The 24,301-nt window shown below is 34.8% G+C and overlaps 1 protein-coding gene and 1 long non-coding RNA gene across 2 annotated transcripts; both read left to right on the plus strand.

The window, feature by feature from the left end:
* Window positions 1-4,416: 4,416 nt before the first annotated feature.
* LOC110879756 (serine/threonine-protein kinase AtPK1/AtPK6) lies at window positions 4,417-6,820 on the plus strand. The gene is made up of 6 exons (XM_022128277.2): window positions 4,417-5,157; window positions 5,235-5,317; window positions 5,387-5,507; window positions 5,590-5,763; window positions 6,109-6,216; window positions 6,292-6,820. Exons 1-6 carry the CDS (start codon window positions 4,531-4,533, stop codon window positions 6,577-6,579), a joined length of 1,401 nt encoding a protein of 466 aa, XP_021983969.1. The 5' UTR covers window positions 4,417-4,530; the 3' UTR covers window positions 6,580-6,820.
* A 12,514-nt stretch (window positions 6,821-19,334) lies between these two features.
* On the plus strand, window positions 19,335-19,771 carry LOC110875012. The gene is made up of 2 exons (XR_002556438.2): window positions 19,335-19,606; window positions 19,690-19,771. It is a non-coding gene; the product is annotated as an uncharacterized LOC110875012 (long non-coding RNA).
* The last annotated feature ends 4,530 nt before the right edge of the window (window positions 19,772-24,301 follow it).

Genomic DNA, 24,301 nt, shown 5'->3' on the forward strand with positions numbered 1-24,301 from the left:
AAGACCCTCAAACTAGATTTTAAGGACCCAAATCTCAAATACCCAATCATGATTTTGTTGGTTTAAGCAAATCTGCCAGCCTTCAATCACGACTTTGGAGCCTTGTTCCTGTCCGTTTTTCTGCTGCCCACGTGTTCAAGAAAGGAAGTCAAGGTAATCTCTTAAACCGGGTAACACAAAACCATCAAAAATCCAGGTAATGCACCAATCTGAAACAGTTCTAACATGTTAATCTAAATGTAGGGCTAACAGGGAGCTGATGTTTGGGTTCTTTTATAACGCGACACGTCTCGTTTACCAGCATCGAAGTAAAATAGAGGTTACATACAAGGAGAATGGGCCGTATGAACTATGGGAAGTTAAGAAACTGGCTGAAGATAACGGGCTTGAATTGTTTAGTAAGGCACCATTCCGGACCTGGGAATACCCCGTTTATATCAATAGGAGAGGGTGTGGACGGTGGAGCCTGTCCTGATGCAACGTACTCGTTGAAAGGAACTATGTCATATTTTTACAAGATGTCTTTACATGCCTGAGATTGATGATGCAGACCGCTGGAAGGATTAAGGAATGCTGGAAGGAATTCGACTTGAAGGGAAGATAAAGTTTGCATCTTTAAAGGTCGTTGAAAGTGATGAGCCAGTTTAACGTCTTTAAAGGTAGAGGTCGTTGAAGTGAAGATAATGTTTGGCAGCCCACAACCAAAATATGCACAATAACACTAGCTAATAACGCAACTTATATCCAAAAGTGCGGAAATCAATTAAGTGAACACAAGAAAACAAGAAGAATGGTTGTATATTAAGATTGCAATATCGTTCACTAGAAACATCGAATTTTTGGAAATTGAGGTTTGCATTTTCAAAAGTTGATTTTAATGTATCAAGTTCAACAGTTAATTTTTCAGAAAGTTTTTTAAAATGGAGATGCCTACATTTCTCTTCACTCAAATCCCTTTTTAAATTTCGGATATCACATTTCTGTGCCTCCACCATATCCTTGTATCCATTAAATTTCTTTTTGATCTGATATAAATCAAATTTGGAAAATTGAAATGATGAAAATATCGATGAGAAAGTAGAATGCATGAACTAGAACCTGAAATGCCTCCAATGGGTCGGCTGGGTAAATAACGACAAACCGAACGAATAATTTAAAAAACTAAGGGTTACGGGTTCGAGTCATGAGTTTGAACCTGTATTTATAGGGGAAACTCCTGAACATGATAAGCTTGAAGTTAGGTCAAGTTCGGTGCAAAAATGGTGAAAATTAGGCAAGATTCCGTGCAGGGGTCAAAACTGCTAGTTACAAAAATATGCTAGAAACAGGTCCTCGTCGCGCCACGTGTTGGGACAAGTGTGCTTTGTCGCGTGGTGCGATGGAGCTCTGTTTCCACAAACTTGTTTTTGTTCTTCGTTGTTTTAACCCGCGTTGACCGTTTAACTTAAACACTAATGGTTTTTAGTGTTTATGACAGATTTTCTCTAAGACGGGAACCTAGCAAAAGGACGACCATGCACGCGAAGAACCGAGCACTCCTAAACCGCCGTTTCCGCAGAAGCATCCTTCGGAAAGTTTAAGCATGAATAGACGAGACAAAGTTTGTGTATAAAACCTTATTATTTTGATTTGTAAATTATTTGTGTAATAACATATTATGTCGGTTCGTTTGGGATGTCAGTCATTCTAGACATGTTCGAATGTTATATAAAAAAAATTTGTGACCTAAATATCCAGAAATGTTCGAATGTTGTATAAAAAAATTTGTTAATTGGAAGTTTAAACACCCGAATTGAAGCACCGTTTTCGTCGTTTGGAGCACAATTTCAATGTAAGTTTTACATCATTCGACGCGTATCCTCGTTCTGATCAAAAGCCCTAAAACATCATTTTGTAATTCAGAAAAAAAACTTAACTCCGTTAATTTTTTTAATTAAAGACCAGTAGAGGAAAAAATAGTTGAAAGGTGAGACTGCCAAATAAAATAAAAAAAAATGGTATTGCCAATAGCCAATGATATACAGTGGGGATTATTAGACTGCCTCCAATGCTTCAAGTGAAGGGGGTGCATTTGGTGACGTGGAGGCTGCATGTGGAAAGGATGCAATGGAGTGGGTGATGAAGGGGAAAGCTTGTAGGTGGGGAAGTGCAACCAAGTGCAGAGAGAGAAGGTGGGCCCATTCAATTTTAAGCTTAAAAAAAATAGAGGAGAGAGGGCAATGTTTTAAAAACCGGTTTTTAAATTAAACCGGATTAGTCTAAAAATGGTTCAACCGGTTGAACCAGGTTGTACTGAGCGGTTCAACCGGGTTGACTAGTTAACTCTATAATTTCATAAATTACAACATCAAGTCATCAACTCAAAAGTTAATCCAAAAATACATCATTACATATTAAAAGATAATCCAAAAACTAATCCATAATAAAAAATAATCCAAAAATTAATTGAAAATCATTCAATTTTCCAACAAGCTCTTTTAAATGAAAGTGGACAATATGTTTAAGCCATTTGAGTGTTAATACATCACGTTCATGATCACATAAAAGATGAAATTCACTATTATCGCTATCCTCATCAACTAGAGGATAACTATTTTCGTTTCATACAATATTAAATAAGAAGTATTAGTTACGGATAATTATAATATATAAAAATTACATAAGATAAGTAACATATATAATAAAAATAAGTAACAACCCAAACTAAAATAACCTAGGGCCGGTACTGGTATTACATTTCAAACCGATATACCGGATTTTACCGTCGATACAAACCTTATGCCGTTTCACTTATTTACCGGGATGTTTCGTACCGGATTTACATCTGGAAACGGTAATACCGGTATAACCGGCCGGTATTTACCGGTTTTTAAAACACTGAGAGAGGGTGCATGTGGGAAGGATGAGTTGGAGTTAAAAAAAGGAGAGAGAGTGCATTTGTTAATAATGAGTAAAAAACTGATGTGGCAGTGATGACTATGATACATGTAGTAAATGCAGGCCGATGCATTGGACACAGTCTTAGAAACTTTAACATTTTTTTAGAGTAAATTGCCATTTTAGTCCCTGAGTTTTGTCCAAATTTGCCATTTTAGTCCAAATAGTTTTTTTTTTGCCTCTGGGTCCCTGACTTTTACATTTTGTTGCCATTTTGATCATTTTGTTTAACTCCATCCAAAAACCCAGTTTGTAACAGGGGTATTTTGGGGATTTCCTTAAAAAATGTTTTCAGTTGCCATTTTGATCCAATTCCAAAAAATCAAAAAAAATCCAAAAAATCAAAAAAATTAAAAAAAAATCTAAAAATCAAAAAAATTCTAAAAAATTCAAAAAAAATCTAAAAATCAAAAAAATTCTAAAAAATCATAAAAATTCTAAAAAATCCAAAAATCATTAAATGTTTCGGCACGAACCGTTTCGACCCGTACCGTTTCGAACCCGAACCGTTTCGAGCCGAACCGTTTCGACGCGAAGCGTTTTGACCCGTACCGTTTCGAACCGTACCGTTTCGACGCGAACCGTTTCGACCTGTACCGTATCGAATCGAACCGTTTCGACGCGAACCGTTTCGAGCCCGTACCGTATCGAAAGGGTTCGGTTCGAAACGGTACGGGTCGAAACGGTACGGGTCGAAACGGTTCGGGTTCGAAACGGTACCGGTCGAAACGGTTCGTGTTGAAACAGTCGAGCTCGAAACGGTTCGCGTCGAAACGGTTCGGTTCGATACGGTAGGGGTCGAAACGGTACGGTTCGAAACGGTTCGCTTCGAAATGGTACGGTTCGATACGGTACGGGTTCGAAAGGGTTCGCGTCGAAACGGTTCGGTTCAATACGGTACGGGTCGAAACGGTTCGGTTCGAAACGGTACGGGTTCGAAACGGTTCGGTTCGATACGGTACGGGTCGAAACGGTTCGGTTCGAAACGGTACGGGTTGAAACGGTTCGTGCCGAAACATTTAATGATTTTTGGATTTTTTAGAATTTTTTTGATTTTTTGGAATTTTTATGATTTTTTAGAATTTTTTTTTATTTTTAGAATTTTTTTAGAATTTTTATGATTTTTTAGATTTTTTTTATTTTTAGATTTTTTTTATTTTTAGATTTTTTTTTTATTTTTTGGAATTTTTCTGGTTTTTTGGAATTGGATCAAAATGGCAACTGAAAACATTTTTTAAAGAAATCCCCAAAATACCCCTTACAAACTGGGTTTTTGGATGGAGTTAGACAAAATGATTAAAATGGCAACAAAATATAAAAGTCAGGATCTAGAGGGAAAAAAAAACTATTTGTACTAAAATGATAAATTTAGATAAACTCAGGGACTAAAATGGCAATTTACTCTTTTTTTTTTTTTTTTTTTTTTTTTTTTTTTTTTTATATGTGCAACACTTGACACTTCTCCGCAGTAATATTTTATTTTATTTTTGCTGATTTTGGTCAACAAACCCATTTTCGTCTCCATCTTCTCCACAATCAATACCCTTTTGGATCAGTAACAACTCATTACTTTCATAAAATGTAATCTCAACTATGATCGATCACATGGCGTCACCATCTCAGCAGAAGAAAACCCTACCGTCGATATTAACAAGCAAGCTCAACAACCTCACTATCCCCTCATCACCCACTGATCCAGACTTCGATTTTGCCGATGTATTTGGCCCATCTTCATCATCTTCAACCCACCCAAACCCTCCTCATCATAACCTGTTCATTGGTGACCCCCCAATCATCCATAATCGGACCCACTCCTTCATAGGCCCTTCTCCTCGTTACACCCGTTCCAAATCCCTCCCTTTCCACCCCCAATTTGATCCCAATAGCTCCGGAGAAGATGAACCCGAAAAAGCTGATGAATCTGAAGTTGAAGTTGAAGAAAAAGGGAAATTGAATTGTAAGATTGGGCCTGGGGACTTTGAGATTATGAGGGTTATTGGTAAAGGGTCTTTTGGGAAGGTGTTTCAGGTGAGGAGGAGGGATAAAAGTGTCGTTAATGTCGACGGTGAGTGTGCGATTGGGGACGGGATATTCGCGATGAAAGTGATGAGAAAGGATACTATTATTAAAAATAATCATGTGGATTATATGAAAGCTGAAAGGGATATACTTACAAAAGTTGTTCATCCATTTGTTGTGCAGCTTCGTTATTCTTTTCAGGTACTCGCTTGCTTTCGGTTAATTGTTTTACTACTTTTAGTTACTGTTGTTGTTATGAGGGGTTTGTATGGTTGCAGACAAAAACAAAGCTGTATTTGATCCTGGATTTTATCAATGGAGGCCATCTTTTCTTTCATTTATATAGACAGGGGATATTTAGGTACATGTTTATACAATTATACTTCATGTGTTGATTTATAAATTATTTTTGATATTTGGTTTTGGGTAGTGAGGATCAAGCAAGGGTTTATACTGCTGAGATAGTGTCGGCTGTGTCGCATCTTCATGAGAGAGGGATCGTGCATCGAGATCTTAAACCTGAAAACATACTCATGGATGCGGACGGGCATGTAATTACTATGCTAATACTAGAAATACCTGCTGTATTTTTTTATGTCGATTGAACTCGGTGTTTGATTGTTTATTCGCCAGGTTATGCTAACCGATTTTGGTCTGGCGAAGGAGATTGATGAGTCGAGCCGATCAAACTCGATGTGCGGAACAACTGAATACATGGCTCCTGAAATATTACTGGCTAAAGGCCATAACAAAAATGCGGATTGGTGGAGTGTTGGGATACTCTTGTATGAAATGTTAACCGGGAAGGTACAAAATCTATGCGGTTATCTTGAACTAGTAGTTTTCTTTATATCTTTTTGTATGTGTTCGTTCGTGCTACGTTATATGTCTAAGAGGCTAAATGGGTAAAAGATTGATTTGTATATATAAAAAATATATATTGTTACTGAAATGATTTATTTCTTGTAATACTGATTATTTATATAAATAAAACAATAAAATTGGACGGGAAGTGTTTTGGGTCAACCCAACCCAATCCAAGCCGTTTGACGGGTATAAAAAGTTATATGTTTTGACCCGTTACTCAATCGGACCTGTTCATTTTACACTCTCAGATTCTAATGTTGTGCGCTTTTATCATCTTTTGTTCAGCCACCATTCACACATTCCAACAGAAAGAAACTACAAGAGAAGATAATCAATGAAAAAGTGAAGTTGTTACCACGGTTAAGCGGTGAAGCTCACTCTCTTCTGAAAGGAGTAAGTTTAGATAATCAGGGTGCCCTTTAACCACTAAATTACTAATACTAATTCAAGTTCATATTTTCTTTTCAGCTGCTACAAAAGGACCCTTCATTAAGACTAGGAAGTGGGCCCCGTGGCGGTGATGATATAAAAAAACACAAATGGTTTCGAACAATAAACTGGAAAAAACTGGAGTCCAGGGACTTGCAACCAAAGTTCAAGCCGGATGTCAGCGGTGAAGATTGCACTGAAAACTTTGACAAGTGTTGGACCGCAATGCCCTTAGACGACTCACCTGCTCCTACACCAACTGCGGGTGAGCATTTTCATGGTTATACTTATGAGGCACCTAATCCTTGGCTTTCGTCTCCTCAATAAAGCAGTTGAAAATGTGAATTTGTCCCCAATTTGTCGACCCCCCACCCCCCGTTTATTTGTTTCTTTGATAATATAAAGCATCGTATAAATGTGATATATAGCTCTAATTGCTTCCTTTTCGACAACCTTATATTTAATTGTAACCTCGAGGCCAAGAAAATGACTTAGCTGTCGAAGGTCTTTCATATAGAATCGAACACAATATTCTATCAGTTGTGAACTTGTGATATAGCTTCTTCAACATTATGTGCGCTTATTATTAAATCATCAACGTAAACAAGAATGATGACTACCTTGGTGCCAATTGCTTTCACAAACAGACTGACCTCGGCAGTTGTCATGGTAAAACCGTTATGTTGGAGGCATTCACTTATCTTTCCAAACTAGGTTCGTGGTGGCCGTTTAGTCCATAGATTGCTTTCATAGCTTACATAGAGGGTTCGGTATGTCACACTTTCAAAACCCGTTAGGTAGTTCTATATGACATGATCTAGGTCACCATATAAGAAATCATTACTAACTTCCATTTCCCACGTACTCCTAGCAACAACAGCTAGAATGACTCAAATTGTAGTAAGTTTGGCTGTCGGGATAAAAGTATCGTAGTCTATTCCATGTTGTGAGATTAATGAGCTACCAACCGGGCTTCGTACCTGTCATTTGACCCATTCGTTTTTCTTTCACCTTGTATGCCCATTTGTAAGACACGCGTTTAACATTGCTTGGTTTAGAAACCAATTCCCAAGTCTCGTGTGTCATCCACTCTCGTTTGGTGCACACCTGATCATATGTTTCAGGTTCTTATGCGTCTTCGATGGTTTCTCACCCTAGAGGATCTTCCGAGACTTGATTCTTCATTACTCTAAACAAAATTTAAAAATATCTAAAATGATATTTTAAGATTTTATGAAAGTAAAAAAATAATAAATGAAACGTATTACAAAATGTAGTAAAGTTTGAAAAACGCCAAACCATCTTTTCATCTCACAACCCATGAAGTAGTGGTCCGTCTAGTCGTATGGCATTTGCTTCCTACAAAAGTGATGCGGGTAAATCTTGACAAGTGCGTGAAAAATTAGATGGTATTTAGGTGTTAAAAATTGATAGTTGAAACATATAAATAAAAATATTTTCATCTCACATTTTAATCTGAGGCATTTGTTTAATTGATTTGGGACTTGTTTTCAAAGGCTTACTGAATTATGCCTTTACAAATGGAAAAAAGAAAAATATATTTGTACCAGACACAATCGTTAAAGAAAATACAAGAGTGGATTGTCCTAAAAACTTCATCATCCTTTTGGAAAATATATCTCATAAGGAATCCTCCTTTCCTCCTTTAAACACTTAGACCTTCCGTAGTGGAAAGGTTATATGATGCCTATCCTCAACATAGCGCCCTATGGCGTCTCCCCACACCGCCCCGAGGGGCGTTATATCACCTGAGTTAGGTTGACTTGCGAAAATTATAACGGGTGAAAACATTTGCCTCTCTCACACACACATATATACATACATATATAACTCCATATCTACATAATCCTTCACTACATACACAATGGGATGACAACAAAAACCCAATCATGATATTTTGGGTTATTTTGGGCCTCTTTAAAAAAGGAAATAAGTTAGAATGAGCTGGGGATTTAGACAAGATGGTTAGGATGAGTTTTAAAATAGCCATCTAAATTTTAACATGGGTCAGAATGAGTTTTTAACTATCTAACCCTAAAACGCATCCGACTTCAATCACTTCATGACATTAAGGCATCCTCCCAACCGTCAAACAATCAACAACCATGTCCTCATCTACATTTCACTATAACCTTCACATTTCACTTTTTTTATCATTTGTTATATAACTCCTCTATAATCCCCACATTTCACTTTTTTGTCATTTGTCACATAAACCCCTATAAAAGGGATTATGTGTTGTTATCACTACACATGACCTTAGCCTCGCCTATTGTTTTCAATTAACCGAGACCTTTCAAACACTCAAATGGCGGGTGACGAGAAGTAACATATACAAAGACATGATCAAGAGATAATAATATCAAGCAATACGGTAAGTCAGGTAAGCTACCATGTTGCTATTAATTAAATCATATCAATACTCAAAGCCGAATTAAACAGAGAAATATAAACGCATGCAACTGTGTCTTATGGGTATGGGCTTTTTTTCATTCACGAAGAAAATAAAATGGGTAAATATTTTATTATAGTTTAAAGTAGTGGGAGTAGGATCAAATACAAACCATATTTCGCATACAAACTGTAGGAACCATTTAAAAAGTGTCACATGACATCCAATCAATTATAGAGAAATGATAAAATAATATCCTAAATAATATCAATTATATTGAATTCCTTATAAATATGCTAACAAGCAATTAATTCTTTATTTGAATTTTTCTTTTGTTTTCAATGTGTTGATTAAGAAAAGTGCTGATATCATTCAAATATGTGCTAAAATCAATTATCTTGATTAATTTTCATATGCTAATATAATTCAAAAGTGCTACTTTTATGTATGTATTGTTATGATATGTGCTAATTTAACTTTTTTTAAGTGCTAGGATCTGTTTTTACGGTTTGTAGGATAAATATGGTACGTACCGGAACCAACCCCTAAAGTAGTGGCCATAGATAGGCTGATACAAACACGTAGGTGTTTGTTTTTTAAGAGGTAAAATGTCTTGCGGACCACATCTGTAGATATCTATAGAAAAAGAGGTGGACCGAACCTTTATAGTTTGTAAGAAGAATGCTGCTGTTTATTTTTCAATGTATGTAGACTTCTAAAATAAACCGGTGATTGTGTACGGACGGTGGTGGTGGTGGTGCTAGACGATGGTGGTGGGTGGTGGACGTGGACGGTGGGTGGTGGTGGCGATTGACGGTGGTGGACAGTGGTGGGGGGTGGTGGTGTTTAACCATCTGCAGACCTTAGAAGATCTTAGAAATGGTTGGGCCAAGTCTGCACTAAGAAGAGTTATGTTTTTTTAAATGGAACGTTTTCAGAAAACAAACAGCTTGCAGATGACAATGTCTGCGCGGCAGACAAAAGAGTCTGCACAGATCTTTTTTAGAAAAAGAAACACCACCATAGTATTTTAAAACCAAAATAAACACACTAGCTAGTTACCTTAGGCTACACGGTATGGTCCCCCCCCCCCGTCCCGTCGAGTTTCAGACGATGGCGACGAAGCAAAAATGGTGGGCCCCTCCATTCAAATGTTACCGTTACATTAAAAAAATTAAATTAAAAAATAGACATGCCATTATTGAGGAGATTGGAGCTGCCATTGTTGAGGAGATTGTCGGAATCAGAGAAGACAACCACCTGAGCGGCGGTTTCATGTTATTATAAAAGAATGGTGGGTCCAGGCTTTGATTATTTACAACAATGGTCCCTATGGTTTCATGTTATTATAAGAATGGTGGGTCCAGGCTTTGATTATTTACAACAATGGTCCCTTTTATTTACATATGTGGTTTTATGCTTAAACCTTTATTGAGATAAAAATAATAATAATTTATTATAAAATAATGTTTTTTTTAAGTTTATGTAATGTTTTTTAATATTAATAAAAATATTTTGTTAGTTTATTTGTTAAATGTTAAAAAAAAAGTAGAAGATTAAAACGAAAAACATAAAAGTGATGAGGACGACTATGACTAGGACCATCCTCCATAGCCTCTAGTTTTGTGTGATGGACCATCCTTGGGAGGACTATGACGTGGCGCCTACGTGGCGGATCATCCTCTCTTGGAGGACCATCATCATACCCTCTAGCCTTATGACAAACACAGGGCCGGCTCTTGGGCCGGCCAACCCGTGCATTTGCTTGAGGCCCAAATTTTTAAAGGGCTTGAAAGGTTTTTATAAGTTTTATTTTATATATATTAAGTTATATATTTGTATATGCATCCATTTATTATGCAAAAAAGTATTGATGGTTGAGTGATAAAAACTATTTTAAGATAATATAGGTCTCAAGTTCGATTCTTGGTTCCTCCACCAAGTTTTTTTATAAATCAATTCCCCTTAACCATAATTTTGGGCCCAAGTCTTTTTTCGCCCGAGGCCTAAATTTTTTAAGAGTTCTTGGGGACGGCTCTGGACAAACACAAAACATGACATGATGAAACTCCAACACGGTCGGTCACGAGAAAGAGACAGATAAAACCCAAAACGATAAATTATATAATTTAGGAATATTTTTGACTATTTCCATTTGGTTTTATCAAATTTATTTGCTTTTTTGTATAGTTTTTTCAGTTTGGTTTTATCAAATTTATCTGCATTTTCATATAGTTTTTTTTTTTTTTTTTTTTTTTCCATTTTTAACGACTATCGGATTTTAAGTTCTAATATCCCGACTCAAACAAACACACTAGTTACTTTATGACAAACACGCTAGTTACTTTATGACAAACACGAAACATGCTTTTTAGCTTTAAATATCTCATAGGCAGCAACATGACATGAAGAAACTCCAGCAAAGATCACCAACACGGTCACGAGGATGAGAAATAGAAAATCCTAAACGACACTTCCAGAAAAACAAGCATAAGAGCAGGCCTTAAAGTAAGATTTAGACGGCCCATTCTAAGCGCGGTTGCATAGATTAATGGCCTAGGAGCACCGTACCCAAATATTTGCTCCACCCCGTGATAAATATGCCGAGAATTCTGCCCACTCACCAATGGAGATAGAAACCACAGGCAATCCACTTTGAAGAGAATCAGAGCTCTCATCAAGATCCTACGTTTAAACAAAAACACACAAAAATTAACTCTTGACCATTTCAAATCATTTACCTACAAATGGGTATATTAATTATGGTTGTGTTTTATATGTTAGGGTGTATGCGGTGGTCGCGGCAAGGGGTGCGGCAAGCCGGCAACCCCTTTGCCGATCGGCAAACACCGCCGCCGTCATCTTTTGCCGCACGGGGAGGAGAGTTTTCGGGGGATGGTTGCTGCATGCGGGAAGGCTTGATTAGACCGTTGGAATGTGATTTACAACGGCTATATAACCGTTGCAATTAAAAGAAAAGAAAAAAAGGTTTTTTTTTTTTTTTTTTTTTTTTTTTATATATAAATCTATATAAACCTATACCCATTATAAATAAATTCACACCAACCCATATCTCCATTTCTCCAAAACTATAAATCTCTACTCCTATTTTATTTAAAAATGGTGGAAGAAATACTAGTGTTTTTCCACCCGATAGCAGTGATTCATCCGATAGTCAAAAAGAAATACCGAAATATAACGAAGAAATTTTTCGTCACCGGTTCTGTATGTCAAGAGGGAAGAATGAGAGGGGAAATAACATGGCATAATATGATTGGTTGGGTGAAAAGTTTGTCCCGTATAATTAGACATACACCCCTTACACCCTTATGTCACAAATAGCTTACATTGGTAGTCATCCATAGTGTATTCTATTATCATTTTTATCATTTATAGAATAACACAGTACATATAATCTTATAATAAATTATTTAAAAAATCTTTGAAAGAAAAACATAAAAATAATAATAATAGTTATAACAACCCAACAATAATACTAGAGGTTAATGTGAAAAAATACATCACATTTGTCCAACATTGAAGTGTAAAATGTCATGTTACAACATCACAAACTTGAAATTCCTAGTAAATTAATAAAGCTATTTGGCCCATAGTTGTTAAAAGTCGTCGCCTTTTACGCCTAGGTCCAATTTTCTAGCAAGGCGAGACAATTGCGTCTTAAGTCAAGGCAATTGCGCTTTAATTCTCCAGGTGATGGTTTATACGCATATTCCAACGAGATTTCTAGATTTTGGAGAGTTTACGGTCAAATTCTCTAAATTCTGCCTCTATTTTATCTAACGAAAACTATTTTCCTACACTAATAAACTAGCATTTATAACTTTTGGTACTAAATAGACGATATAAAATGTTATATAATAGCTTTAGTTTGAGAAAGTTGCCAAAATCGTCCTTGAGGTTTAGGTCTGTTTGTCAGTTTCATTTAAAATGACTTTTTCTTGTGTCATATAGCCCTTCACATTTGACATTTTTTGCCATTTTCATCCAAACCATTAACTTAGTTTACTTTTTATGTTAAGTTGAAGGATATTTAAATGAAACTGGCAAATATAAAACCTCAGGGACGATTTTGGCAATTTACTCAACTATTTTTAATTTCTTTTAGAGTAAATTGCCAAAATCGTCCCTGAGGTTTGGGCATGTTTGTCATTTTCTTTCAAAACAATTTTTTTTGTACAATATAGTCCTTCACTTTTAGGATTTTTTTTCCATTTTCATCAAAAAATCCAATTTGCTTTATTTTTTTCTATCAAACATTTGGATGAAAGCAAAAAATCTCAAGTCTCAGGTATGATTTTGACAAAAAAGTCAGATGTTTGGATGAAAATGGCAAAAAAAATCCAAAAGTGAAGAACTATATGGTACAAAAGAGTTATTTTGGATGAAATAAATACATACAATTTTTATAAAAAAAATTAATAGTTTTGTCACATAATTTTTATAAATTTTCATCCAAATTACTAACTCATTTTATTTTTTCTGTTAAGGTGAAGGATGTTTTAAATTTTATAAAGTAAGACATAAATTAATATCCAGTTTTTTATATAGATATGTTTTATAAAGAGAAAACGATATATAAATTTAATATCAATGGTGTGCAGCACATAACAATCGATTACAACTTTTAGTATTTAATTAAGTGTAGAGATAGAAAAAAAATTGTAAAACGTTACATATTTTTAAATGTGTTAAGCACCTAAGAAATATGTTGGCAGAAATAAAATATTTATCTAATTATGATTATCAGGGTAACTAAGTAATATTTATTCCGAGTGGTTTGAGTAAATAAACTTTTGGTTCATGACATTATACTTTGTAGGTCCCCAGGAGGTTGAGGTTAAACCTTATCCTTGTTATGTTTAACACACTAGCAAGTGCGGAATCCAAGCTAGGACGCAAACCGGTAGTTTATATGAGAACACAAGCTACAAAGAGAAAGGTAGACACACGAGATATCAAAGTTTTCTCTTGTATTTCAGTGGACACGGTTACAGCCCTTGACCAAACTGAAAATAAGCTCTCTACAAGACTAAGTTCACTCACATACTGAAGTGAACACATTACATGACTATATATACCCATCACAGATTGTCTGGTCGAAGGATCAGATAGACTGATCGAAAGATCATCTATCGATCTGAAACCTACCGAAGGATCCACATATACCTCGAAGGATGATATCCTTCGAGGTCCATCTACATCCATCGAAGGTTTATCCTTCGAGCTCATCGAAGGATATAAACAATCCTTCGATGACTCATCCTTCGACACAAACATATTACAAAACCATGATCTAACTGTTTGGCCAAGTCAAACCAGGAGGATGGTTGACTTGGTCAAACTTACATCAAACACACATATTACAAACATAAGACGTAAACAAGACTAACAAAAGACATCGTTTTATATCATGACAAAATACAGACAAAGTACAGACACAAGTGCACCAACATACTTATTATTTGGTGGGTAATTTTAAGGTTTGGTAACGATACGTTGTTTGATAAGAGGGGCAGTGACTTATGTTTTTTTTAGGATCGAATTTAAAAGAGTAGAAGATAAATTACAAACTTGGTACATATGATAAGATTTGTTTATTTGACCTTTTTCTATAAGGCCACTAGCATTTTAATTTTATAAAATTTAGAGGTTGAAGTAGATTTTATTTTTATAAAACTGATGTATATAAAAAATTAGAAATTATTTTTTGTCTTACTTTATAAAATTTAAAAGATCCTTCACCTTAATAGAAAAAAATAACAGAGTTAGTGGTTGGATGAAAATTTATAAAAATTATATGACAAAACTATTAATTTTTTTATAGAAACTGCGTGTATATTCTGTTTTATATATGCGACAAAATTAATTAAATAAAAGAAATTAAAAAGAATTTAAGTAAATTGCCGAAATCGTCCTTGAGGTTTTATATTTGTCATTTTCATCCAAATATCCTTCAACTTAACATAAAAAGTAAACTAAGTTAGTGGTTTGCATCATCGCTAGTAAGACATGCTAGATGGTGGATTTAAACTTGACAAATATCAAAATATGAGGACACACATGGTAATTAAGCATCAAAGTGAAGATGCTAGAAAGATAGAGGACCATTCCTATAGTTTTGAAATCTATATAAACAGTCGCATACTAGTTGAAAGAACAACATAACCGTTCGTTCCCTTTCAAGGTCTTCTCGTCTTCTACATATTTTTTTCTTGATTTGGAGTTCTATTCTACATTATACTAGTATATTTTTTGACTGTAGGAATGATCTATAGAGTGATGTTTGTTGCTCTTAATTAATTATCCGAAGATTCATTCATGTTTTGTTATTATTAATAATTGTTCTTTTTTGTGCCCAGTAGGCCAGTTATCCGTACATGGTATTCGAATCTATTATGATAATAGTATCATGCTCCGATTTGTTTTGTTTTGTTTGCAATTCTATTATCTTCTATTTTTGGATTTTTTGTATGGTTTAGTTATAATTGGCATTTACATGTCTGCTTGTTACCAGATTAAAACCAAGAAAAGAAAAGCAGTAGCTCACAAGTTGGTCAAGCAAACCATGGCTGATGTTTCTAATTTTGTTGAAGTGGATGATGCTATCATCAAAGATGATGAATTTAAATCACGTACTGCTAGAGTCTTTTGCTCCTCCAGAGATTGATACTTCTGATCTTTTTAATTTTGTCAAATTGAGTCTTGCCACCATGAATCATGAGTTTAATGAACTGGATCTTGGTATCAACAATGAGGATGAATTTGAATCGCTGCTAGCCTTTTTAGCTCCAATAGAGAATGACAAATGTTCTTATGTTGATTTAAATTTTGATGGTATCTTGAAGCACATCTTTAACTGTTCAATCCTTCATAACTGGATTGGGGCTGACACGGTTAGGGATATAAATGAAATGGTTATGTTTGGGCTATGTCGTGGTGACATTAGAAAAGATCAGCTCAGAAAGACGGTTGGTGGTGATGAAAGGATCGTGGAACTTGCTTATATGTATAAGATCCCTCTCAGATCAGCTGCTGGCGAAAGGATTCGGTTACAAAGTGATACTCTAACTTTTGTTCGTGCTGTAACTTGTTTCCCGCATGTAGCAAGCCTTTTTCTGTTTAAGGCTGTTGAATTTGCTATGGACGGTGCAAAATCTGTTTTAGCATCTGAGCAGCTACCTGGTGCAATGAAGCATTCTGGATTTTGTGGTTTGATTCCCAAGTGTTGTGACCCGTATCTGATGAAAGCTTATTCGTTTGCTCACACTGCATATATGGTTGATTTTGGCAAGATGATCAACCCTGGTGATAAGAGGAGTTTAAAATCAATAGCTTTACGTCAACTTGACTATTCTAAATCTGGAATTGAAAAGCTACCATATAGTGATGAGTTTAAAGTTGGTACTTTAAGAGCTGTTGGTTTGACAGATCCTGGTGTTTTCAAAAAGATTGTTGATGTTTGTAACAATCTGTGTAAGGTGGTTGGTGAGCCTGCGCTAACCTTTGCAACTGCTGAGAAGAATCATATCAAGAACGGAATGATATGTTTTTTTGAAGATGACAGCAAGGATGTGGCTGCTGGTGAGCAAGGAAAGAAATCTGCTGATAAGCTGAGGGTTACTAGTATTCTTAATGTTTAATTGTTGTTCCAAGTTACGTTGTTTCTTTTTATACTCTTGATGTTTTGGGATATTTTTCTTGCAGTTACTTGTTGGTTTAAGTTTTTTTTATGAATTTGTTATGTTTAATCGGATGTTTTACATATCTTATGGATAGTTGAATCGTTTCGTTTATGATGTACTTTATCATGACTTGTTTTGGTTGTGATCTTCTGATTGTTGGTTTACAGTTTAATTAGATGATTGATTATAGGCAAACATGGTTAAAGTTCATCTGTAGTCTGGCTTGATGTAGCACCCCCCACCGCATAGCGCTTTACGACACTTTCGTACACCGCCCCGAGCGGCGTCATATACCTCCAACTTGCTTCCCCTGCGAAAATTTTTGTGGCGCCATACCCCTCCACCATTTGTTTTTCTCACACACATATATACATACATATACATGTATAATTGAAGGGGTATAACCCCACTACATACTTAACACTACAAGAAAAAACCTTATAGAGAGGACATTTTTTTCAGCTTATAGAGAGGACATGTCTCTATAGGTCTTTTTCACCTATAGAGATGACATATCGTCTCTATAAAATTTGTCTCTACAGCCTCGTCTGTATAGGCTACAAAAGTCGTCTCTATAGGTGTAACCTTACATCTATGAGGGTTATGGGGCTTTACCACTAAACATGACTTTTATGATGTTTATAGTTTTTTTAACTCCATCTCTTATTGTTGTAGAATATTGTTGCTCTATAGATGTGTTTCCTGTATGGTTGTAGAGTGGTTATAGAAGTTCTCATATATTGTCTAAGGATGTACCGTCTTGTTCTTTGTGGAAGTGTTGTTTTTATCATCTCAAAGTTGTACTTCTTATGTTTGTTTATGAAAAGGCCTTTATTCCATAGCATATATTAACATACAATTTTAAAACATGAAAGTTGGTCTTTGTGAATGTGTTGATGTGTTTTTAAAATTATCCAACGAATTAAGTCATGTTATGTTTGCTAAATCTTTTAGTTGAAAAATATTCTCATAAAACATTCAAGTCCCATGTTTAGAAAAAGTGGAGTTGTTTTGCAAAGGAAGCTACTAATGAAATTACAAGCATAAAAGCTCGAAGTTTTACATTGAATGCTTTGACTGCCATGGAAGTCAAGTAATACCATTTTGGAATATGAAGTAGCTAGTGCTTTAAATTACAACAAGTATCGGCATAAATGTGTTTGTAGAAAACCAAAGACCCCCCTCCGCTCATTAATCTAATGGGAATGCAAGGAGCTAGTGCTTTAAAATACCACAAGTATTCATTGAAGTTACCTAGAAAACCAAAGGTGTGGTTGAACTTACTCAAAAGTTGGGCTAACCGAACCCCTTACTATGGGAATTATTACAATATTCAATAGGGTGGAGAGAATTCGCCTTCCCAACCCCCACCCATAATTACATACGTTAAGTGTTTTACTTCCCGACCAATGGGGTGGTGGTCCATTGGCAAAGGCAAAGCCTTTAAAACACCTAGGTTGGGAAGGGGAAAGTCTTGGGTTCAAGTCCCACAGACGACAGGGGATTAAAGAAATTAGCCGTTCAAAAAAAAAAAAAAAAGTGTTTTACTTCCCTTATCATTTCCAACAAAATCTCATGAACTTCCATTTTCTATGGGTGTATATTTTTTCTTTAAACGGAAAAATTGGATCACTGACGGAACACTAGAGTATCATCGTGCTATCAGCAGAACCACCTGATCAAGTCCATCCTCACTAGGCAATGAGGCCTATACACCAATTCAGGAGGAAACCCAATAAATCTGGGAAAAAACCCTTGTGGGAATCGAATATAGGACCTAATGATCCCAAAACTTTATTCCACCCCTAAGATGCTACTAGGCTATAATGCCATGAAGTGTGTATAATTTATTTTATAGTGCAACAAAATAGCTTACTAACTATGAATCCTATAAAATTCCTAATTGAATTAATTACAGTTAAGTTTGTGAATTTATAAAGTTTTAAATCTACTACTACTAAATATATTGTTAGTATATTATCTGTAAAACACAAAGGTTGATTGTATATTGATTGTGTATCAACTAGGCTTACAATAGGTCCCTATACAAAGAGAACAAAATTAAGCTTGGTGACTTAAACCTTAACCACTTAAAGAGGAACACCTATTCACACACCTTGATACCGTTGGCATTTTTCCTTAATTTATTGCTTACATTTTATGTGAAGACATGATTTATCCAGTTGATTATATGAAAAGACATTCCTTCAACACTTAGGCTTGCCTCTTGCATTTAAAAAACATAAGCTTTTGCACTCTTGAGTGATCATTTATACAAGCAAAAGAAGAAAAGGTAAGATTGTAAACATTCACTATCATGTCATTGTATGATTGCTGACTGAGCTGACATTAATGAGTTCTTGTGATACTAACCAAGATACATCAGGGACAATTCTTGGTAATCTTTACAATCTCTAAAAGAAATTTTGTAGAACGGTGATCTCTACTTATTTACATGGAATCTAGTTAATAACAACTGTCGGTTGAAAACCACTATACGAAATTAGGTTTTAAGGATATTATATATCTATACAAAAAGTAACACGCACCCTTTTGTTTGAAACACATGCCCCTTTGTTTACACCAACCCACCCTTTTGTTTAAAACACATACCTCTTTGTTGACACACATTTATTTAACACACATACCCTTTGTGTTTAAGATACAAACAACACATAACCTTTTGAAATAGATGAAAGAGCAGATACCGTTTCGCCAATTTTTCTCGCCTACGTAATCTTAATTCTTTTTTTTATATCTTCATTTAACATAGTTGGTTCAGTAAATTATTAAAGAAAAGGATATCCTCTTCAAATGAACCAACACATCCGTTCATTAAATTGATGATGCGTTGCAAGAAAATTAATAAAGGTGTCGTTCTGTATCATGCTTCGCATGAACCAACGTACCAACTCAATAATAAACGGTTTACAATTAAAGAGTCACACCGTTTCGAAGAGGTTTTACCGTTTACTTTTACCCCACTTATTCGCCTATATATACGAACCCTTTTCTTTCATGGAAAATCATCTTGAAAAATACGAATTGTAAAGATTGCCGGAAGAAACAGAGACAACAATTACTACGAATTGTTAACGGCGATACCGTTATGGACGAGGGTGGTTTGTTCAAGGTTTGATCGGAACGACCCGGTTGAATGTGAATAGTTTATCCATGAAGAAACCTTCCAGTCGTGGCGATCTAGCGGTAGGCCGGTTTGACGGTCGGATTGTTAAGTGTAAATATATCTCTTTTCATTCTTTTCCCTGAATCACGCATGAGATCCGGTTCGATTTTAATGTGAAAGTGAAACAAATGCAGGATTTAAACTGCTGTTGAATATGAAGATAAAGAAAATATGTAAGGATGAGTGTTTAATTCTTTTATCACAATTCTTTAATCAGTTACGAGGAAAATCTTCAACCAAGAAGAACGTAGAACAGGGCATACCGAAAGTTGCATGCCAGACCCCTGTTATGAAAAAAATCACAATAAAAAACAAAGAAAAATCGAATCTTTATAATTGATCATTAAATCGACACCAAAATTTCATATTCAATTATAGACTAAACCGGATTGTTCAATTTCGAAGAGTTCCAAGAAAGAAAATGATGAACAGGGTATCGCATGGCATTTGTGGCGGGAAATACTGAAAACAAAATGGAAATCATTTTGGCTTAATCAAAATGCATCAAAAGGAATTATGAAGAACCGATTGTTGGAAATCAAAAGTTTTGTTGTGATAAAAAAGATACAAGTTTTATTTATTTGTAAGCAGAATCTTGAACTTTTCGAAGCTTAAATACACAGTTTTTTTCGGAAAAGAGAAACTCAATGTTTGTTTAAATATAAATTTTTTTGAGTATTATAAAATCAGATTTTGTTTCGAAAAGCATTTAGTTATTATGATATTTTTACATACATATATACCTTGGTTTTTTTTCGAAATAAGACAAAATATTTTAAAATTCTATTTTTGTTTAAGTTTGTTTCGATTTAAACATACTTTTAAAACATTTTAATATAAGTTTATGATATTTTCAAATCATAATTAAATCAATTGATTCCGAACGTCTAGAAAGAAAATTAATTCGTCACAAAGAAATCCCATTGTTAGAAAAATGTCAATAGTAAAATACATGTTTTAAACAAAGAACATGTCTATTTTAAGAAAAACAATAGCAAAAAGAGAGAGAGAGAGAGAACATGTCTGTTCTAAAAATTATGTCTATAATAATAATAATACAAAATTTTAAAATAAATAAATAAATTAAACATTATACAATTAGAAAAATATTCATCCTAAAAATGACATCAAATTTGGTTATTTTATTCTAAACCGTCATATTGATTAAAAAACAAATTGTTTTAGTCAAAAACAATTTTCAGTAGCTAAGATCATTACCCAAGAACAAAAATGTCGTCAATGTGAGGCCAACTCATTTGGTAGAGGCATATGCCTCTTAAAGAGAGATTTTAGGTTCAAACTTGGACAAAAAGGGAATGTTACTATTATTGTTGTGAAGTAGAGTAGAGCAACATTTGTTGCTAAAAAAAGAACAAATAGGTGTGGAAAACAAAGTAATCTTAATGATTTTAATAATCAGCATCCCGCAGCAACGCGCGGATGACGCTAACTCGTTTAATATAAATAGTAAAGTTAATTAGACATACTGATAGAAAAAAAAATAGCTAGTTAGAACTTAGAAGTACCAAAGTGAATATGCTAGAAAGATAGAGGACCATTCTTATAACTTAGAGATCTATATAAACAGTCGCTTTGAACTTGAAAGACCCACATAACCGTTCATTCCCCTTGAAGAGTTAGAGAGGTCCTCTCGTCTCCTACATACTTTTTTCTTGGTTAATTTGTTGTTCTACATTATACTAGTGTATTCCTTCAGTTTAGGAATGTCATTTGGAATGATGTTTGTTGTTCTTAATCCGAAGAGTCTTTAAAGTTTTGTTATTTTTTTTGTTGTTGTTCTGCCCAGTAATTTTAACATGGTATTCGAATTCATCTTGACCTTTAATGTCATGCATTTCTTTTCAGTAACATAAACTAGTTTCTTGAAATCTCTTAGTTTCATGTTTGCTTTCTGTTATGTTTGCCATTTTATAAATATCTTTTCATTTTGCAACCTGTAACTGTAAAAAGGGCATCTAAATCTTTTTAGTTTGGCAAAAACTGTTTTAGTTTAGATCCAAATTTACAATTCAGCATGTTTTGATATTTAACTGGCACTAATTACATTTCTGCTTGTTACCAGATCAAAAGCCAAGAAAAGAAAAGTAGTAGCTTATAAGTTGTTCAAGTAAACCATGGCTGATGAACTGGATCTGGCTGTTGTTTATAATTTAGATGAAGACAAGCTTTCTTTAAACTTTGATGAACTTGATCATGCCAAAGAATTTAGTGAGAGAATTCAAGACTAATATTTTTCATTCATACCCAAACACTAAATACAAATGCCTTTTTATAGGCTTACAAATTACAAACTGAATTAAAAGAGAACATGGACCTAATGGAATAAACCCACTAAACCAACACTTTCAAAATGGGAAATAACTAAAATGAAACTATGCATGCACAGGAGTCTTGTACGTGGGTCTTCTCGGACGTGGGTTTCGGATGTGGGTGTGTGGTACACATCAGAACTGGATCTGGCTGTTGTTTCTAATTTAGATGAAGAGAAGCTTTGTAAAATGGTATAGATCTAAGACTAAACAAGATGAACACACAAGATATAGCGACAGAAAAACGTGACAAAATCTATTATTAACCCAAACCAAAAAAGTACCCAACCAAACCCTAGATCTCAAACATCTGAGATCTATGTAATACAAAGTATAGATTCAACAGATTGAATGATCTGTTGAATATGAACAAAGAAATACGACAAAAGGATACAAAAGAAACAAACAGAGATCAACAAGATCTCAAATACAACACTGATCTCTACAACAGAGATCTAAGAACAGATAAAACTCTTCAACAGGTTGAAGATGACTTGATGACCAGATCTTCACACGAACACCCAGGAACACCACATGAACTCAGCAACTACGGAGATGAGACAGAGAGATAATGAAACCCTAGAAAATATCCTTGTGAATTATGAGCTCCTTCTCTCTCTTCTGTTTTATACCTGAACTCAACCAATGATACAAATAGCCCCTTGATAGTTATAAGACATGCACATCAGTACCTTGTATTTACACTTTGGACCCCAGTCATAACCGACTTAACAACAACCAGGCCAACAGCCCAACCAATCAGTCCAACAGCCCAACAACCAGCTTATTAGACAATACCAATAAGCCCAATATCAACATCAACGTTTAATAGTTTAATTATGAATTATATTAGTAATATCATATACTTTTAACATCCCCCCATAATTCATATATTAAACATATCAAACATTCCCAACTTTTCACACATTTCACTGTGTTGACTAACACTAAGCCCTTTAGTAAAAATGTCTGCTATCTGAATTTCAGTAGCAATTTTTTCTGGTTCAATTAAGCCACTTACAATTTTTTCTCTTAAAAAATGTAAGTCAAGTTCAAAATGTTTTGTTCTTTCATGGAAAACTGGGTTGTAAGAAATGGAAATTGCAGACTTATTATCACAAAAAAGTTTAACAGGTAAATTACATTTACATTTTAACTCTTCTAACAAATTCTTTATCCACATAATTTCACAAGTGGCTGAACACATAGCCCTATATTCAGCCTCTGCTGTGGATCTAGAAACAACACTTTGTTTCTTACTTTTCCATGATATAAGTGTATCACCTAGATAAACAGCAAAACCAGTCACTGACTTTCTGGTTGAAAGACACTTTCCCCAGTCAGAATCAACAAACCCAGTAATATCTAAACTATCAGTCTTCCTGAACATAACACCTCTTCCAGGAGACTGCTTTAAGTACCTTAACAATCTTAAAGCAATATCCATATGAACTTGACAAGGTTTATGCATGAACTGGCTTAAAAATTGAACAGCATAGCTTATATCTGGCCTAGTTAATGACAAATAAATCAATTTACCAATAAGTTTTTGAAACCCATTTACATTATCCAAAAACTTTGTATCTTTACAAATCTTATTAGTAACCAGCTGAGACTGTTCAATAGGTGTCCCAACTGGCTTACACCCCAAATAACCAAACTCATTAAGAAGCTCTAAACAGTACTTCCTCTGAGACAAACACACAGAATCATTGGAATACAAGACTTCTATTCCCAAGAAGTATTTTAATATCCCTAAATCCTTTATTTGAAAACTATCACTTAAACCTTGTTTGACTTTTGTTATTTCAACTCTATCATTACCAGTGATGACAATGTCATCAACATAAACCAACAAAACAAGGAAAACATCATTTTTACACATAATAAATAAGGAATGATCACATACACTTTGTATAAAACCCATACCAACAAGCACAGAAGTCAACTTCTCATTCCACTGTCTAGGGGCTTGTTTAAGCCCATAGAGTGATTTAAAAAGTTTACACACCTTAGTTTTATCATCACTAAAGTAACCTTGAGGTAAAGACATGTAAACATCTTCTGACAATGACCCATATAAAAAAGCATTATTAACATCTAACTGGTACAAAGGCCAGCCATTATTAACAGCTAATTTCAAAATTATTCTAACAGTAACCATTTTGACAACTGGAGAGAAGGTTTCTCCAAAATCAATCCCTTCTCTTTGATTAAACCCTTTGGCAACTAACCTTGCCTTATACCTTTCAACTTCACCACTTGCCTTATACTTAATTTTGTAAACCCACTTGCAGCCTATAGGTTTTCTATCTTTAGGCAAATCAACTATGATCCAAGTATTGTTTCTATTTAAAGCCTCCATTTCATTATTCATGGCTTCGATCCACCTAGGATCTTTAACAGCCTCATTAAA

This window comes from Helianthus annuus, chromosome 9 (assembly GCF_002127325.2).
Source record: "Helianthus annuus cultivar XRQ/B chromosome 9, HanXRQr2.0-SUNRISE, whole genome shotgun sequence".
Classification (NCBI taxonomy): Eukaryota; Viridiplantae; Streptophyta; class Magnoliopsida; order Asterales; family Asteraceae; genus Helianthus; species Helianthus annuus.

Excerpts from the sequence above, each read along its gene's own strand:
- LOC110879756 (XM_022128277.2), top strand. The coding sequence starts at position 4,531 with ATGATCGATCACATGGCGTCACCATCTCAGCAGAAGAAAACCCTACCG. Across the intron at positions 5,318-5,386 it reads TATAGACAGGGGATATTTAG|TGAGGATCAAGCAAGGGTTT; the intron begins GTACATGTTTAT and ends GGTTTTGGGTAG. Across the intron at positions 5,508-5,589 it reads TCATGGATGCGGACGGGCAT|GTTATGCTAACCGATTTTGG; the intron begins GTAATTACTATG and ends TTTATTCGCCAG.